Below are 17,467 nucleotides of genomic sequence, written 5' to 3'. Positions count from 1 at the left end.
CCAGCCAGGGGGAAGTTTATTTCTCCTCTCTGAGTCTCATTTTCTTAGTGTTAAATGTGGATAATAATGACGATTGCCACACATGCAGAACCTTGTCAGGGTGAAACACTATTTGGGATGGAAAGCCCCTGCAGACAAACCACTGGCACATGTGGTGACTCAACATCTATGAGTATATATGGTGACACTGGGGTTTCAACTCATGGCTTCAGGCTTGCTAGACAGGCATTCTACCACTTGAGCCACTCTACCAATCCTTTTTTTGTGATGGGTTTTTTGAAATAGGGTCTCGCAAACTTATTTGCCCAGGCTGGCTTCGAACCTTGAGCCTCCTGATCTCAGCCTGCCAAGTAGCTGGGATTACAGGTGTGAGCCATGGTGCCCAGCAACATTGGCTGCTTGGGATCATGGGACCTGGTTACCTGGTGGTACCCGAATATCTCAGTGTCTTGCTCCTTCACTTCAGTGACCATAACGTCCTGTCTCATCTGACATAGCCAAAATCATTTCCTGCCTCAGTCCTAGAAGAGGCCGGTCTCCTGTCTATTCCTGAGTACATCTGCGAGCTGCTGTTGTGACAGGCAGAGAATGCTTTGTTCCCAGCTGGTGAATGGTGGCAATGCAGAGTGACCACTGAGATGACATAATAAACAGCAGTCCTGAGAGACACCTGGAGAGACCGGTGTCCCCATGTTGCTTTAGGGAATGTCTACCAAAGGGAAGATTGTTACCTGATCGAATCTGGTTAACAAAGTTTAGTAACATAATAGAAAACCGGCTGATACTTACTGAGCACTTACCAGGAGCCAAGTACCATGGTAAGCATTTTCCCTGCATTGGCTCCTGTAGCCTCCATAATAACCTTACTGTGAGTTGCTGTATTTGATTGACAAAAGGATTGAATAGCTTTGCTGAGCATCTGTACTGTGCCACTGGCTTTGCCAGCGCTGGTTTCTGTTAATGTTTACCCTACCTGTCCTGCTAGGCAGTAGTGTTCTCTACCTCCCCGCCCCACCTCTTTTTAAGCTCAGAGAGGTTAAATAACTTACTCAAAGGCCTCTAGCTCGGGAGTGGTGGAGTTGGGGTTTAGACCCTGGTGGTTTGATTGTAACACCGGCTTGCTCTAGCCTTATAGTCACCTGGGGTGCATGATAGGAACACAGACTCCTGGGCCCTGCCTCTTGGCCGTGGAATCAGCTTTTTAAAAAGCTCTCCAAGTACAACATATGCTGCTTTGCACACTCCTTTCATCCTGTTCCTCTGTTTCCAATGGGACTTCTCATTGTGGAGGAAGTTTGTAAAAATAGCAACTGTTTTGTTTTTGTTTTGGGGTTTCTTTGGTGCTGGGGATGGAACCCAGAGCTTCAGGCACGCTAGGCAGGCCTCTACCAGTGAGCTGCCCCCTCAGCCCTGTTGGCCTGTCTTGACGAGTTTGTTTCATTTGTGCTGTTTTCTGTCCAAGTGAGTTTCCCTCCAGGAAGAAACGCCCTGCTTTGCCCTTTGTGTTTCAGGATGGAAGGAGGAGAGCTGTTTGACAAGGTGGTGGGGAGTAAAGGCCTGAAAGAAGCCACCTGCAAACTGTATTTTTATCAGATGCTGTTGGCTGTGCAGGTAAGAGAAGCCCGTAAGTCCTGAGTTAGAGGGAAACCGAAGGACTGACGGTTAAAACTCAGAAGAGATTCTGTGTGTTTGCTGTTCTGTTCTTGGCAAAAACATCCCCCCCCCTTGGATCCAGATGACAAAGCTGTCGCTGTGAAAGCGAGGAAGGGCGCTAAAGAAATCAACACAGTCCCATGTCTCCTGTCCTTGGCTTGGCGGTCTCCCCGGAGGGGCTTTGGTTTTTGTACCTGCTGATCCTTGTGGAAAGCCTGTCAACTCTCAGTGGGAGCTGTGTGGGTGAGGGGCAGGGCTGCAGTTTGGGGGATTAGGACAGACCATGTGCACTTTCAGAACTCAGTTTCCCCGCAGGTGCAGTGGTGGTGGGCAGGTGGGCGTGCTTTGCACCAGAGCAGGCGGTCGGGGATGTGCATAACCTTCTGTCCTAAGTGAGGGTGTTGACAGAGGAATGGTTGGTTTCCCTGGTTTGAGGGATGTCACCATTTGTTTGGTCATGGTGATTCCCCAGCAGGGTTTCTTCTCTTGAAAACCCGACCTCACGGAGGAAATGCAGTGACTGGGAGCAGCTTTTGTGTTGGGTGAGGATGGAGCGAGGTTTTTCTGGGTTTGGCTCACATGGGTTTGTTCCCCTTTTATTTATTTGTTCATTGAGACAGTAATGGGATTTGAATTCAGGGCCTTGTGCTTGCTAGGCAGATGTTTCCCACTTGAGCTGTGCCCCAAGCTCCTTATGCTTAAGTTATTTCTCGAATAGGATCTTGAGTGTATTCCTGGGCCAATCTGGTCTACAAGCCTCCATTTACTCCTTCTGCATAGCTGGCATGACAGGTGCCTGCCACCATACCCAGCTTTTTGTTGGTTGAGATGAGGGTCTCACTAATTCTTCCCCACTCCCTTGGCCTCAAAGTGCAACCCTCCCAATCTCTGCCTCTGTTGTAGCAGGGATTGCATGTATGAGCTGCTGTGCTTGGCCCCACAAACCCTTTTTCATGACTGTTGTCACCCACCTAGTGCTAGACTCCCTTACTGGTTGATTCCCTTATATTCACTGTGAAGACCTGTGATTTGGGACATTTTTGATTCCTGAAGGATGTGGTTTAATACGTTGGTGTGGTGTGTGTTGTTTTCACAGACAGAGAAAGTTTGAAGACCAGGAGACAATCTTTGCACGTTGGAGTAGACTAGCTCTGGCTATTTATTGAGTTTTTGCACTGGTGGGGATTAGTATTAGGCCTGGGTTTATATTGACTACATTCCCAGGCCTTGTTTTGTTTTTTGTTGTTTTTTTTTTGGTGGGACTGGGATTTGAACTCAGGGCTTTTGCACCTCCAGGCCAGCTCAGTATGACTTTGAGGAATGTGGTTGTACACAGCACAGCTAGCTTACAGTTCCTCCCAGGCTGAGATGTGTGTGTTGGTAAACGGTGTCGGCTCACCTACCCACCACTTAAATTCAAGGGTCACGCCTCCCTTTCTGTGCAGTACCTTCACGAGAATGGGATTATACACCGGGACTTAAAGCCAGAGAACGTCCTCCTGTCATCTCAGGAAGAGGACTGTCTCATCAAGGTAGGAAATGGGTCTTCTCTCTGTGGCCCCTCCAGTAGATTTCTGCTCTGAAACTTCTCATTCCTCACGTAAAACCAGGAGTGTAAAAAGGTCGAGAATTTGACCTTTCCTTAGTAACGGTTGCTGTAGGGGTCAGGAGAAAGGGTTTGGCCCAGTGTTGCTTAGACTTCCCTGTGTCCAAGCCCCTTTTAATACTAGAGAGAGAGAGAGAGAGGAAGGGGTCCTGTCTTGTCATTCTTCTCTACCCTAGCTTCATTTTAGTGTCCTGTTAGTATTAAATAAACCAAGTCTGAGGCCTCGCCTCAGGATCTCAGGGTGACACCCAGCTCTAAGTGTTTTTCCCCAAGCTCCCAGGTGTTCCATGGTGTAGTCAAATCTGAGAACTTGTGTCTGGGAAGAACCATCCATAACTAGAGTGTTTGTGGTAGAGTTCTCAGTGCTCTGTAAGAACACAGTAAGTTGGAAAACCCCAGTCTTAGGATTCCTAGGCTTTGGATATTGATTTTCAGGAAAATTAAATACCTTAACTCGCTTTATAGATTTTGGTGCTATCTGTACAGGAGAAACTGATCTAGCTTACATGTTTTGGGGTGCACAGACTATGGTAATGTTTTTCTTTTATGACATCGTTAACAACAATTCCTTTTGTCCTTCATTTCAGATTACTGATTTTGGGCAGTCCAAGATTCTGGGAGAGACGTCTCTGATGAGGACTCTATGTGGGACCCCCACGTACCTGGCTCCAGAGGTCCTGCTTTCCGCTGGGACTGCCGGGTATAACCGTGCTGTGGACTGCTGGAGTTTGGGAGTCATCCTTTTTATCTGGTAGGGAAAGTTTGCATTGCTTCGTAGTCTGGTTGGATGTGGTTGGACGAATTCATAAACATCTCCAGGCAGAGAGTGTGTGTTTAGTTTAGGTCATCGTTTTAAAGACAAACCTGATTTTTTTTTTTTCATTATGCTGAAAAAGAAGTCTCCATGTCAGAACGCTTCTTGATTTCTCTTCCTTTCTCTCTCTACCAATGTTAAGCCTTAGTGGGTATCCACCTTTCTCTGAGCATAAGACTCAAGTGTCACTGAAGGATCAGATCACCAGTGGAAAATACACCTTCATTCCCGAAGTCTGGGCAGAGGTCTCAGAGAAGGGTATGGATACGGAAGGGTTTAAGAATTTGTGCTTTACTAAAATGTGGGTGTTCTCTTGGTGGGACTTTCTTTTCAAACTCTGTGATGTTTTCTCCTGTTGTTTCTGTTGTTAGTTTTATACCATTTGAGAGGCAGAGGGAATTAATAAGAGAGCCTGAGGTCAAGTCCTAGGTCTGCTGTTTCCAAGCTGTGTGACCTCAGGCAAATTATTTAACCTCTCTGAGTCTCCCTTTTCTTTATTTTTAAAGAGCCCCTCTGTAACCCCTACCTTACAGGGTTTTTGTAAGGGTTTTAAGTAGAATGTCCACAGGATCCTCCTACTTATTTAAGTGTGCAAAACAAGTAACTTTGTAGTTGCAAGCTTTCCTTTGTGTAGGTAGCACTGAAAAGTGCAACCTTGGAACTCCCTGCAGAACAAGTAGATTAAAAAACCGAAAGGTCCAATAATGCAACATCGTGGTTTGGTAAATGAGAGGGAGAATACTGTTGCAGCCTTCAAACCCTAGTCAGGGTTATTCTGACAAGCCTGCACTTCCCATGAGCCCCTCTCTGGCCAAGGGCCTCTCACCATCAATCCGTGGGTCTCAGGCAGAACTGGGTACAAGTTCAGTTTTAATTAGTTTGAAATTGTGTCCAGCAGCAAGAGAGGAAACAGGGAACTAAGAGGCTGTGATGTCCCAGTAAGGAGAAAAGGGGACTGTCACGATCACTCCTGGGGTTCTGAGCCCACTGAGAGTGAGGAAGCTTGGCGGGCCCTGTCCCCTAACTCTGTGACTCCATGATATTTCCTTTCTGGATGGTGGCCTGTAATTCTGGCATACTGTGATATTGCCGGTTTCGCCTATTTGTCTTTTCACTGTGATTTGCCCACTTCTCTTGCTGCTTTAGCGCTGGACCTTGTCAAGAAGTTGTTGGTCGTGGATCCAAAGGCAAGGCTTACCACAGAAGAGGCCTTAAGCCACCCCTGGCTTCAGGTGGGTGGAGGGGCAACGCCTGCTGGTATAAGGTGCTGAGTGAGGGGAGGTTCCTGTGTGCTTGGCACGTTTAACCCTTCCTGCGTTTTCTGTGGCTCTTGGGTGGTCAAATCCCTTTGTGGCCTGCTCTGGCTGCATTCAGCTTCTTCAATCTTCAGTGACCCTTTGAGAATTTGTTGTGGATGCACCCCAACTGCGTGCCTGCCCTTCTCCTCCTCCAATAGGTTGGGCTGGGCTGCATTCCAGCCCTCTTCGCCCTCAAATTCGCAGGTGGAGGAGGGCGGCCTTCCTGGGAAGGATCTAGCAACTTTTCAAGCCCAGGAGATGGGGTTGAAAGGGTCCCACTTCAGGCTTCTGGTGAGTAGGCATGCCTTCGGGGCGTGCTGGTACCTGGTCCTCTTAAACTGCGTTACCTTCTGCTAGGACCCGTGGCTGCCATTAGATTTGGTAGTGACCTCATTCATAACTGCTGGAGTGAGCAAGTCTTTTGTGGCTTTGTTAGGTTAATCTTTGGCCTTGGAATTAACCACACATCACCCTGGTTCTCTGACGCAAGTCTGATCTCCTGTGGAGTATGGCCGTTTTCCTTCCTGTTAACTTTTCTCCTGCCCTCTCTGTGTCCTGTGGGGATGGGAGATTTAGCCAGGTAGCTAAACTGGAGGCTGTTAACTCTGGGGATTACAGGGCCGGGAACCCATTGAACAATCCAGCCTCGCCTCTCTACTTTGGGGACTCTGGGAAGACTGGCCCCGTTCTGTCTTCCAATCCTCCACACCTAACAGTTGTGCTCAGGCTGACTCAGGTTGCGAACAACAAATCCTTAAAAGAAAAGAAAAAAAAAAAAAAGAAAAACAAGGCAGATACATGTGTTTTGGATGTTGCCCTGGAAACAACAGTCCTCCCAGAAGAAATCTGTCAGAGGAGTTGGCGTTTAATGGACCACACAGATTTGAAACAGCAGACCTTGGAGCAAAGGAGTCTGGAGACAAATGAGCCTTTGCAAGGGGGATTTCATTTTGATGAAGAAGAGAAACACACCCCTTGGCTTTTTTCATGTGTCCTAACAGGGAAGCTCTTAGGTCCCAAATCTAGAAGTTGAAGACCTTTGGGGACAAAAATAAAACAGAGCTGGCCAGTTATACCTTGAGAACAAGGTCTGTGTCTGCCTGAAATTTACGAGCCAGTGTAACCTGTTTTTCTTGTCTTCACAAAGAAGGAAAAGGTGACGTTCAGCTGTGCCACAGGGGTCTCACGTGGACACACTTTGTTCACATTTTGTTTTCTCAGCCAAAGGTGGGGCAGACATCTGAGTGAGGACGAGACGTAGACTGGCTGTTAGTGATGTTAGGTTTTCTTTTTTGGGGGAGTTCAGAGTTTTTAAGAAACCTAGTGGTTTTGTGGGTCTGGCGCTGGGCTTGGGAGTCCTGGTCTGTTTTGTCACTCGCAGTGTCAGCTTTGAGAATTTCCCTTCTTTCCACTTTCTGCCTTATTTTGCTACAATACAGGATTTTTTTCCTGCTTGCCTTTGAGGGATATTGTAATTTCACGTTTTTAATAGACATATCAAAGGAAGGATATTTACAGACACGCTTGGCTACCCGTGCTAACTGTGAGGTCCATTTTCATATTGCTAATTGGTGATTTGTAAATATAGGTTTAATAGATTCGGGGACAGTCTGGCTGCACAAAGCACCTCCAGGAGAGGGGCATTTCGTTAGCCAAAAAGCTTTCTGCTACTATAACACAAACCCAAGACAAATCAACTTAAAAAGAAGAAAGGTTTATTTTGGCTTAGTCTTGGAGGCTTCAGTCCATAACTGACAGGCTCCATTGCTTTGATGAGACTGTGGTGAGTCAGCACATCATGGTGGGAGTTTGTGTTGGGGGAGACCTGTTCACCTCATGGCTAGTGCAAAACAAGAGAGAGGAAGAGGAAGGGACAAAGTGCCAGTCTCCTTCAGGGGCACACCCCCCAATGATCTCATCTCTTCCCATTAGGTCCCACCTCTCAAAGCCACCACTGCCTCCCCCTCATCGCACCATGGGCTGGGGACCAAGCCTCTTACACACAGGCCTCAGGGGGCACTTATCAAAGCGCAGCAGCCCTCTGCATGGTTCATTTCCTCAGAGCTCAGGTACCCAGCACTGTTGGGCACATTCACGTAAAGAGTGATAAGTCCTGGCATGGGGAGTCCATAGTCTGGGTTGGACCAACACTGACCACCATCATCACCGAGCAGGGTCATAGTATGGTAATGGGGTAGGTGCAGAATCCTGTTGTAAACCAGGAGGAGGCAGGGCTCCTGCCCACAGGGCTTTGGGGATCCCTTTTACACAGTTTGAGAGGGTCCCTGTGCCTGCCAGAGTGCCCAGCTCTCCTCTGGCACTGGGAATTGTTTATAAAATTGCTGAATGTGGAGGCCTCTGCCCCTGGCGCCGTGGTACGCCTGGCTTAGGGATAGGAGAAGGAAGGCTGTGGGTTGGGTGGGGAGTAGACAGGGCTTTGAGATCAAACCGCTGCTGGTGTGTTTTCTGCACACGCCACTTGCAAGTGGTTCAGCTGGGCTTCTGGCTGCCCCACAGGGCACTCCCTCCTCCCCCCGTCCTAGTTACAGATGTTTTGCATTTCCGAAGATGGGGAGAACAGTGCCCGGCCCCCTCTCAGGGCTCCCAGATCAGATCCTTGAACCCTACAGGATTCAGCATCCAGGGAGGGGGAGCCAGTCACACACATCTGGGCAAGAGTTCTCTGGCCACCCCACCCCTGCGCTGCAAGGTGTGTCCTGTCCATTGTTGTGCTTTCTCTAAGCTTGGGTAGTGTGGGCTGGGAGCCCTTCTAGCAACTCATACAGCACCTAATGGGTAATTTTTGTAGGGTGCTGGGTTGGTTAGTAGGATGGCCAGAGCCATTGGCCTCACTGGTGGCAGGGGAAGCAGGGGGTCTGGAAGGACCCAGGGCCACACTCTGGCTTCCTGACTGCCATCACTTAGGATCTAAGATGTTGGTTCTGAAAGCCGCCACTGCTGAGGTCTTCTTTTGTTCTCTGACCAGCTGAGAGCTCTCAGGCATGTGGATTTGGTTCACCCAGTGGTTGGCTTAGCACTGCCTGCTCATGAAAGTGCTCTGAGCGGGCAGACCTGAGCAGCCTTCATCCGGGCATTTTAGCAAGGGGAAGAGTCTTAGTGGCTGGCCAGGATGGAGGTCTCAGCCTGCTTCCTTCTTCTTCTTTGTAGGGACGCCCTAGCTCTATCTTTCAAGGAGCTTCCTTTTCCTTCAGACACAGCCTACTAATGGTTTTAATTTCTTCACAGGATGAGGACATGAAGAAAAAGTTTGAGGACCTGCTGGCTAAAGAAAATAAACCCATGGCTCTACCCCAGGGCCCAGCCCAGGTAACCTGCCAGTCACTCACAGACTAGGTTGAAATTACTGGTGAGCAAGGCAGAGGGCAGTGGAGAGTCTCGGGTGTGGCAGTTGCTTCAGTCCTTAAAGGTACAATGGAGCAGGTACTTTGTTTCAACTTGACCTTCTCCAGCAGGCTCTGAAGATGTAGCAGTGCCAGGTAGGTCTGATGCACCGGCCCGTGCAGGTAGAGACTTACTCAAAAGGGCTCCTGCCAGGCAAGATTGTTACAGGCTCAAATTTGTATTTGTTGCAGAGTTTCAAATTTGAGCTAGCACTTGATAACTTTCTGTTTATAATTTTAAAATCTGCTGGCAGAGTGGCTCAAGTGTTAGAGTGCCTGCCTAGCAAGCTTGAGGCCCTGAGTTCAAACCTCAGTACCACTAAAAAAATAGAAATTTATTCTTCTCATATTGCTTATAAGTACAAATGCCTGTCTGTTCCTTTCCTGTTCTGCTATCTGTTGGCGAATGCTCCCTCCCAATTGTATAAACGGAGAAAGAACTAAGGCACAAAAGATTGTCTTTTTCATAAAAGAGAAAGACTTGGGGTTCTAAGTGGGAGATGTTAGCCTCTTTGATTTTTTTCCCTCCTTCTTTTTCTTTCCCCCTTTCTTTTCCTCCCTCCCTCCCTTTGTTTCCTTCTTTCTCTCCCTCCCTCCTTCCCTCCCTGCCTCTTTTCTCTCCCTCCCTCCCTCCGTCCCTTCCTCCCTCCTCTCCCTTCTTCCCTCCTTCCCTTCCTCCCTCCTTTCTCCCCCTCCCTTCCTCCCTCCTTCTCTCCCTTCCTCCCTCCTTCCTTCCCACCCTCCTTTCCTCCCTTCCTCCTTTCCTCTCTCTCTCCCTCTCTTTCCTTCTTTCCTCCTTTCTCTCCCTCCCTCCCTTTTTCTCTCCCTTCCTCCTTCCTTCCCTCCCTTTCTTTCCTCCTTTCTGTCCCTCCCTCCCTCTTTCCTTCCTTCCCTCTCTCCCTCTTTCCTCCTTTCTCTCCCTCCCTCCCTCCTTCCTCACGTTGGAGATTGAGCCCGGGGCCTTACTGCATGCTAAGCACACACTTAAGCACCATGCTCCAGCCCTGGCCCCTGTCGTCTCCTTCCATCTGATGACTCAGGAGAAGACCGTGCTGCTTGCTGTCAATGTACACGTGCTGTGCAGCTCACATGGGGTCTCATCCTGATAAACCCGTCGTAGGGTGAAAACACTGTGAGCTGACGTCGCCCTGTATCCCTACCCTCCGGACACCGGAATGTCGCGTCCCAGCACGCTGTAGCTGGGGCTTCAGGAGGGAGGACTGTAGGGCACGTCGCTAGCCTGGGAAGGATTCAGTTGCCACATTGGGTTTCTGTCATCTGCGTATTGCAAGCGAACTGCCTGTGCATCTTAAGTACTTAGAAACCATCAGAGAGAGAAATGGCAGTGACATCAACAGGTCCAAGTCTCGGGGGCTGGGGGGGTTCATTGTCATGACAACTGGTAATTCTCGGTTCTAGACACTCCTTGTGAAATGTTCCCAATTTACCAGAAGCATAGTGATCTTTCAGACACCGTCCTCTTTCCCCTTCTTCCAGCCTCCCAGTAAACGAAAGCGGCTACTTCAAGAGGACGCGGAGGACACGGGGACCACAAAGCACCCAGCTGTGTGCACTGCTGTGTCGTGATGCTGTAGCTCCAACCAGAAAGACCAGACCTTTCTTTGTGCTGTCATCTTTTTTTGTAGTTTGTCTTAATTATGGGAATTAATTGCTTTTCCACAATCACTGATGTATGATTAAAAACCCAATGGAAGCTGAACTTGCTTTGATGAAATGTGCTCTGGTGGAATGCCTTTTTTTTTCCTTTAAAAGTTAGAAATTGTTTGGTGCCTTTAATCTGGAGTCCCACCTTGGGAACTTGGCTGGTTCCTCAGGGTGTATGTCACCCTGGTTTTAGCCTGTGTGCACTGAATGTCAGTTGTAAAGTCCCCCCCTTGAAAGTCGCAGGGAAAGGGGCTCCGTGAGGCTGCGGTGGAGTTTTTGGTTGGCAGGTACCTTGGTGTGTATGTCACTAGCCAGTTTCAGATTCTTATCTTCAGTCTGGGTATGGTGGTGGTTCACACCTATAATCCCAGTGCACAGGAGGTAAAGCAAGGAGGATCGTGAGATTGAGGACAGCCTCGGCTACATAGTGAGGCACTGTCCCAGAAAAATAAAAGTAATAAAAGTAAGTCTCACCTTTACTCCCTGAAGATACAGGTCTGCTGTCTCTGAAACCTTGGGGCTAGGTAAGTTGAAAAATTAAAAATTTTCTAAGTTTTAGGACGGTCTTTTCTGCAAATAAGTTACAGATGAACTGTGTCCTAGAGGCATTAGGTTTTGGTAGCTGGATATACGTGGATGTGTCAGTGGACCCAGGCATGATCAGGGAGGCCCTGTGCAAAGCCCAACTCTTGTCTGGTCTTGTCCTTGTTATGATCCTCTAACCAGCCTCATGTTCTAGGTGAGGAGCCCAGTGTCACACAGCTGGTAACTGGCAGAGCTGGGACCCAACCGAGGTCTTTCTGACTCTAGAACTAGTTCTTTTGTCTCTCCACTGGCATATTCACTCAGACGAGGGAGTGTTGACTCACACTAACAAAACTCAGAAGAGACGGACATCTAGATCTTCAATACCAGTGTGTTTAATTATTACGAGCAGTGAACTGCCACAAGAAGCAGGAACTCGTCTGCTTAGCAAGACCCTTCAGTCCCTTTTGGCTGACTACAGCGACAACCCTATGGTCTGTGGAGGTTGAAACACCTTGGTGACAAGAAACGGGCCTATTCACCTTATTTCATGGAAAATGAGATTTGTTGCAGCATTACAGAAGGCTGAGCCTGGCAGCCATTGGGAGTGTAGGCAGATTTTTTTTTCCCCCCTGCAGTACTGGGATTTTAAACTCAGTAACTACATGTTGAGCCACTCCACCAGCCCTTTTTTGTGATGGTCTTTTTCAAGATAGGGGCTGAAGAAGTATTTACCCAGGCTGGCTTTGAACTTCTATCCTCCTGATCTTTGCCTTCTGAGTAGCTGGGATTACAGGCGTGAGCCACTGGCACCCAGCAGGTGTAGGCAGTTCTAACGGCCATCTCCTTTTTATCTCTTTTCAACTCACCAATTCTTTTTCTTTGATTTCTTTGTATCTTTGCCTGGTTGGTGCTGCAACACACTGTAACTCGCTGGCTGTACCAATGTTAAAATGCCACTCCACCAGCAGGAAGGACACACAGCCGTTGCAGGGGGGGTGGGGGGGGCTGGCGAGTTACATCAGGAGGGTATGTGAACATTCTGAGTTTTGGGTGGCCCGGTGTGGGGGGCTGGTGGGGGCTTAGGTGGTTGAAGGAATGAGGCTGAGGTTGCCAGGTTAGATGGGTTTTAGCTCATTTGGGTAGTTTCCTTCTTGGGGCAGAGTTTGCCAGCCCTTCCCCATTTCTAGAGTCCTTTGTGTAGCTCCTTGTGACAATTTTGTCATGACTGATAGGCTGGATGTCCCTCAACAGGTTGCCTTGCATGGCAACAGGGCTTTGCAGACGCCATTATTGCTAGTGTCTTTTTTTTTCTCAGTATTTGGGGTTGAGCTCCGGACTTCCCGCTTGCTAGGCAGGGGCTCTACCCACTAAGCCCCACACCCCAGCCCTTTTTACATTGGTTATTTTTAAGATAGTGTCTCAGTTTATGCCTGCTGGCCATCTCCTGTTTAATGCCTCCTGCTGTAACTGGGATGACAGATGTGCGCCACTGTACCCGGCCACTGGGTGCTATGGGGTCTCTTGAACTTTTTTTCCAGCTTGGCCTCAAACCTCCTGATCTCTGGCTCCTGAATCGCTAGAATTCTAGACTTGAGACACTGGCCTGATCTTGAGATGGAGAAATTATCCTTTTTTATTCAGTGGGCCCAAAGTCATCACAAGAGCCCTTTTAAGACACCCAGGAGGTGTCGGATGCAGAGGAGACAGGGGTGTGATGACTGAGCTGAGAGAGATGGTAGTAATGCACTTTGAACATGGAGGAAGAGGCCACAATCCAAGGTACCCAGGCAGCTTGGAAGCAGAAAAAGCCAAGAAAGTGGATTCTGCTTGAGAACTCCCTTGAGAAACCAGCTCTTTCTTTACGTCCACAACTGGACTTCAAGCAAGTGAAACTGCTTGTAGGGATCTGACTTGCAGAACTGTAAGAATACTTTTTCTTGTTTTGATGGTACTGGGGCTTGAACTCAGTACCTTGCACTGGCTAGGCAGCCTGTGCCACCGTTTGAGCTACTCCACCAGCTTTTGTGTTGTTCTAACTTCCCCACGTTGTGCTAACTTGTCACAGCAGTTGCAGGAGACTAATACACTTACCAGTGGGGACACGCGGGGTGATCCAGCCACTCAGCACTGACTTCCTCCTAACCCCACTCTGGAATTTGCAGGAATTCTTTTCCCTCTCCCATGAAGTCATGGCGTGGCACTGGGAGGTGATCATGGAGCCTGAAGGGGTGTCTAGAGGATCCTTCTGCTATTAAACCCTGGCTTCCTAACTGGAGGTACAGTGCTTTGAAGCCTGAGCAAACAGAGCTGGGACATCAGCATTAATGGGTGGGACCAATACGGTGCTAATTTGAACTTCCTAACATTGGCTCCCTGACATTGGACAATTTGCCGAGACTTTATTTCCTTGTCTGTAAAATGGGTGCAACGAGTGCCATCCTCTTTGTGAGGATTCAGGGGATGAAGTTCACAAGGTTCTTGGTGTGTGCTAAGGAACTCATCAATGTTGGATTCCATGAGAAAGATGGAAGAGCCAGAGGGAATCATAGAATGTTCTTGAGCAGGGAGACAATGTCTTTTCAGCTCCTTTTTGAGCACCTGTGTGGTCACTGCACTGCCTTTGATTTTTGACTAAGGAGGTCTGGGAAATGGCCTGGACTGGGGTGGGTGATGGGAACAATGGAGGGACATTTCCCAGAGGCTGAAGTAGACCCGGCAGGTGGCTTCATGGTAAACCCACTGTAGGCTACGCAGCTTCTGTCTGTGCCAGCCGCGTGCCCAGTGCTGATGCTGACTGCACCTCTGCTTTTTAGGGGGAGACATCCCTCCTCCTACATCACCCTCTTCTGTGTCCTTCTAGAGGTGATAACCCTAACTCTTCCTATATAGCCAGCTTTGCCATTCGGTTGTAACAGATGACGCAGGAAGGGCCACGTGGTCCAAATAAGTCCAGTGAAAATAAACTCTGGAACTCTGGCTGGAATTATAATAGGTTGAACATCTCTCATCTGAAAATTCAATATGCACCCAAATCCAAAATGTTTCCAAACCCCAAACTTCTGAGTACTGACATGATGTCACATGGGACATTCCAAACCAGGAAACTTTGCTGCATGTACAAAATTACTAAAAATATTCTATAAAGTCACCTTCAGGCTGTGTGCATGAATGTAATGAAATGTAAATGAATTTCATGTTTAGATTTTGGTTGCATCTCTAACGGACCTCATTATGTATTTGCAAATACTCCAAAATCTGATAAAACAACACTCTCCCCCCCAAAACAAAACAAAACAAAACACACACACTGAGATCTGAGACCTGGCCCCATTTCAGATAAGGGGTGTAAGGGATCCTGGGTCTGTATTGGGAAACAACCCTTGTTTACATGGGTAGATGTGAGCTATACTGAAGGTGACAAATTGCCCCAGGACTTTTCAGTGATATGATCAGGTATGTTCCCTTTTTTGTTTTACTCCCAAGTTGAGTTTGTGACATTTGTATCTGAAAAAGGCCAGACTATAACATGACCATTTACAAATTCCAAGAGACTCTTGACTCTTCTTTTTTTTTCTAGCAGGGAATAGGTTTTCTGCTATTGTTTTCCTGCCAAACTTTTGGATTTTCAGAGAGGTTTGAGGCACTGATTGGAAAGCAAATAGTGGGAAGAAGTCCCTGTAGGCCCAGGGTTGGGTGAACTCCTCCCAGCTAATTATACTTCGGGGTTTGGAAGCAGAGCCCCTTTCATTAAACTTTTAGGAGTCTTGGAAGGACAGGGCAGGAATTCTGCCAGTGGGCCAGGCAATGTGTACGCAAGATCCCCTACAAAAGCTGAGGTCAACCCTGTGCGGCACTGCACACTTCCCCTTGCACACGTAGAAGCCCAGGCTCTCTCGACTGATTACATGGTGTGCTCACAATTGACCAGTTTTCAAGAGGGCGCTTGTATCCTTTCTAGAGAGCCCTTGGCTCTACCATTGAAACTACTTAAACCGGGCACCAGTGGCTCACAGCTGTAATCCCAGCTACTTGGGAGGCTGAGATCCGGAGACTGAAGTTGGGGACAAAATAACTGGGGAGACCCCCATCTCCAAAATAACCAGAGCTTGAGGAGTGGCTCAAGCCGTAGAGCGCCTGCTTTGCAAGTGTGAAAGCCATGAGTTCAAATCCGATCCCCCCAAAATCCCCCTATTTAAGAGGTTTTGTCACCCCTAGAACCACCTGGTGCTGCATTATACCATCTCTTGTCCGATTGAGACGAAACAGGCTCCGCAGACCTGAGTTTACTCTCACGGGGAGGAGCGGGACTTGAACTCGGGGTTCTCCCTGGGGTCTGCCTGTGTGACTGTGCCACCTCCCCTCGCGCACGTGCCTCCACACCTCCAGGATGGGAATCTCATCAACACAGTCGCGCCTGTCCCCTTGCACTTTTGGGTTGGACCTTGCCTGGGCCCAGCAAGGTGAGAGACAGAATAAAGGGTCCGCCCGGGTGGCCCGCAGTGCGGAGGGCGGCGGCGCGGAGCCGGGAACAGCGGCGCTCCCCACCCTGTCGGGACAGGCGCGGCGGGGGTGATGTACGGTGCCAGGAACAGCGAGCGGCTCCTGAGGGCGCCAGGCGGGGCGCGCGGGAGAGGGCGTGGCGAGCGTGCGCGCGCGCGGTGTGCGTGGGGGGGCGGCTCCGCGGGGGCGCGCGTTCAGCCAGGAGGAGGAGGAGGAGGAGGAGGAGGAGGAGGAGGAGGAGGGACAGGAGGAGGAGGTGGTGTGTGTGGTGTGTGTGGGTTGCCTCGGCGGCGCGCGGCACGGCGGGAACATGGCGCGCGGGAGCGGTGCGCGCGCCTAGCTGGCGGGACCGTTAGCTCTAGGTGGACGCGGCCCGCGCCCCGCTCCCCGCGGGGATGGAACAGTCACTACCGCCGGCGTCCGAGCCGACCCCGGGGTCGACCCCGGCACGGAACCGGAGGCGGCGGGAACCCGAGTCTCCGCCCGCGCCGGCGCCGGTGAGTGCGTGAGGGGCGCGGGCCGGGAGACTTTCTTTGTGAAACTCCGTCGGTGCGAGCCGGACCGGGCCTCAGCGGCTTGACCAAGGTCCGCGAGGCGGAAGTGGCCTTGCTGTCCGGGTTCGAGTCCCGCTGCGGGCCCTTAGCCCGCGGTCCGTCCCTCCGTCTGCCTCAGTTTCCGCGGGAGTGTGTGGGAGCGCGCGCGTGCGCAGGAGCGGGGTGCGGTATTCAGTCGGCGCCTAACGCCCGCGGCGCGTCCCGCTCCTCCTCCTGGACCCCGCCCTGTGCGGCGGGACCCGGGGATCGCGGCGGCGGGGACACAGGTGTTGGCTCAGGTGCTGCTGCCCAGGTGGGGCGGGGCGGGGCGGGGCGGGAGCGCGCGCTTGGTCCCCCAGACCCGTGCGAGGCTGAGCCGTCGGTCCACGTCCACGTCCACGTCGTGGCGGAGGATCGAGGCTGGGCCAAGCGGACTTGGCGAGTGCGTTGGACGGGATGGGTGACCCTGAGTCTTAGGGCTCCCCAGTGATCCCCAACACTGTAAAACCCAGCCTGCACACCCCGCCCCAGGCCCACGGGCTCTGCTCTCCAAGGTTAGGCAACTGTGTTGATTTATTTTGTGCGTGGGACTGTTTATCGAACTCGGGGCTTCACGCTTGCAAAGCAGGTGCTCTACCCCTTGAGCCACACCTCCAGGCCGTTTTTACCCTGCTTATTTTCGAGATGGAGGTCTGGAGAACTGTTTGCCTAGGCTGGCCTCGAACGGTGATCCTCTAGATCTCAGCCTCCTGAGTAGCTGGGATTACAGGAGGGAGCCACTGGTGCCCAGCTATCCCTAGCTTTTGAAGGTGTGTTCAGGTGAGTTGGAGCAGCTGTAAAGTATGTCCTGCCAGCCATGTCCTGCTCTGCTCCTAGAGCACCACAGCGTTCTGTTGCTCGGCATGGTGTCCAGGAAATATTTGTAGGAAGACTGAGTGGCTAGGGAGTCTGTAACAGTGCAGCCCCTCCCACACTCTCAAAGCTTCTGGGCATTAATGGTTGTAGTTTTACTGTGGGTGTGATTTTTCTCGGTTTCCAGTTTAACTTTTGTGACTGTATAGTGTCATGTTTCCAGTATGTTCCAGTCCAAGCCTTGCCCCAGTGGCTCACTTGGGAGGTTGAGAGGATCATGGTTGGAGGCCAGCCCTGGCAAACAGTTCTTGAGACTACCCCCCCAATCTCCAAAATAACCAGAGCAGAATGGACTGCAGGTGTGGCTCAAACAGTAGAGCGTCTGCTTTGCCAGCATGAAGTCCTGAGTTCAAATCCCAGTCCCACTGCATAATGTTCCAGTCCAAAGCAGGGTATGTGCTGGTGGTATAAAGGATCAACTCTATATCCTAGCCAGGTTAAAATTAATTCTGTATTAAAAAAGAAATATTTGTCTTCATTTGGGGAAAGGAGACTTACAGGATTTTGTTCCTTTGAAGCGGGTAAATATTTACATTTTCAACTAAGCAAATCTGAAT

The 17,467-nt window shown here is 50.0% G+C and overlaps 2 protein-coding genes across 15 annotated transcripts in view; both read left to right on the top strand.

Annotated features, from left to right (window-relative positions):
- The window catches only part of Chek2 (checkpoint kinase 2), a 34,365-nt gene extending 23,858 nt beyond the window's left edge, over positions 1 to 10,507 (top strand). For 3 of the 14 annotated variants that reach the window (XM_074060904.1, XM_074060903.1, XM_074060911.1), the window contains 9 exons: positions 1,512 to 1,611; positions 3,099 to 3,185; positions 3,847 to 4,010; positions 4,216 to 4,331; positions 5,220 to 5,305; positions 5,530 to 5,662; positions 7,304 to 7,440; positions 8,618 to 8,698; positions 10,270 to 10,507. In XM_074060904.1, coding sequence (XP_073917005.1) covers positions 1,512 to 1,611; positions 3,099 to 3,185; positions 3,847 to 4,010; positions 4,216 to 4,331; positions 5,220 to 5,305; positions 5,530 to 5,662; positions 7,304 to 7,440; positions 8,618 to 8,698; positions 10,270 to 10,359 — 994 coding nt within the window. In that variant the 3' untranslated portion in view covers positions 10,360 to 10,507. Of the gene's footprint in view, positions 1 to 1,511; positions 1,612 to 3,098; positions 3,186 to 3,846; positions 4,011 to 4,215; positions 4,332 to 5,219; positions 5,306 to 5,529; positions 5,663 to 7,303; positions 7,441 to 8,617; positions 8,700 to 10,269 lie in introns of those variants that run through there. The other 11 variants (XR_012443504.1, XR_012443505.1, XM_074060905.1 and 8 more) reach the window with 11 other exon arrangements.
- A 5,186-nt stretch (positions 10,508 to 15,693) lies between these two features.
- Positions 15,694 to 17,467, top strand: part of Ttc28 (tetratricopeptide repeat domain 28) — a 444,103-nt gene continuing 442,329 nt past the window's right edge. The window contains 1 exon segment of the mRNA XM_074060812.1: positions 15,694 to 15,962. Coding sequence (XP_073916913.1) covers positions 15,861 to 15,962 — 102 coding nt within the window. The 5' untranslated portion in view covers positions 15,694 to 15,860.

Source organism: Castor canadensis, chromosome 18 (assembly GCF_047511655.1).
Source record: "Castor canadensis chromosome 18, mCasCan1.hap1v2, whole genome shotgun sequence".
NCBI lineage: Eukaryota > Metazoa > Chordata > Mammalia > Rodentia > Castoridae > Castor > Castor canadensis.
The sequence above is the reverse complement of the archived record's forward strand: the minus strand, read 5'-3'. Positions and strand labels throughout refer to the sequence as shown.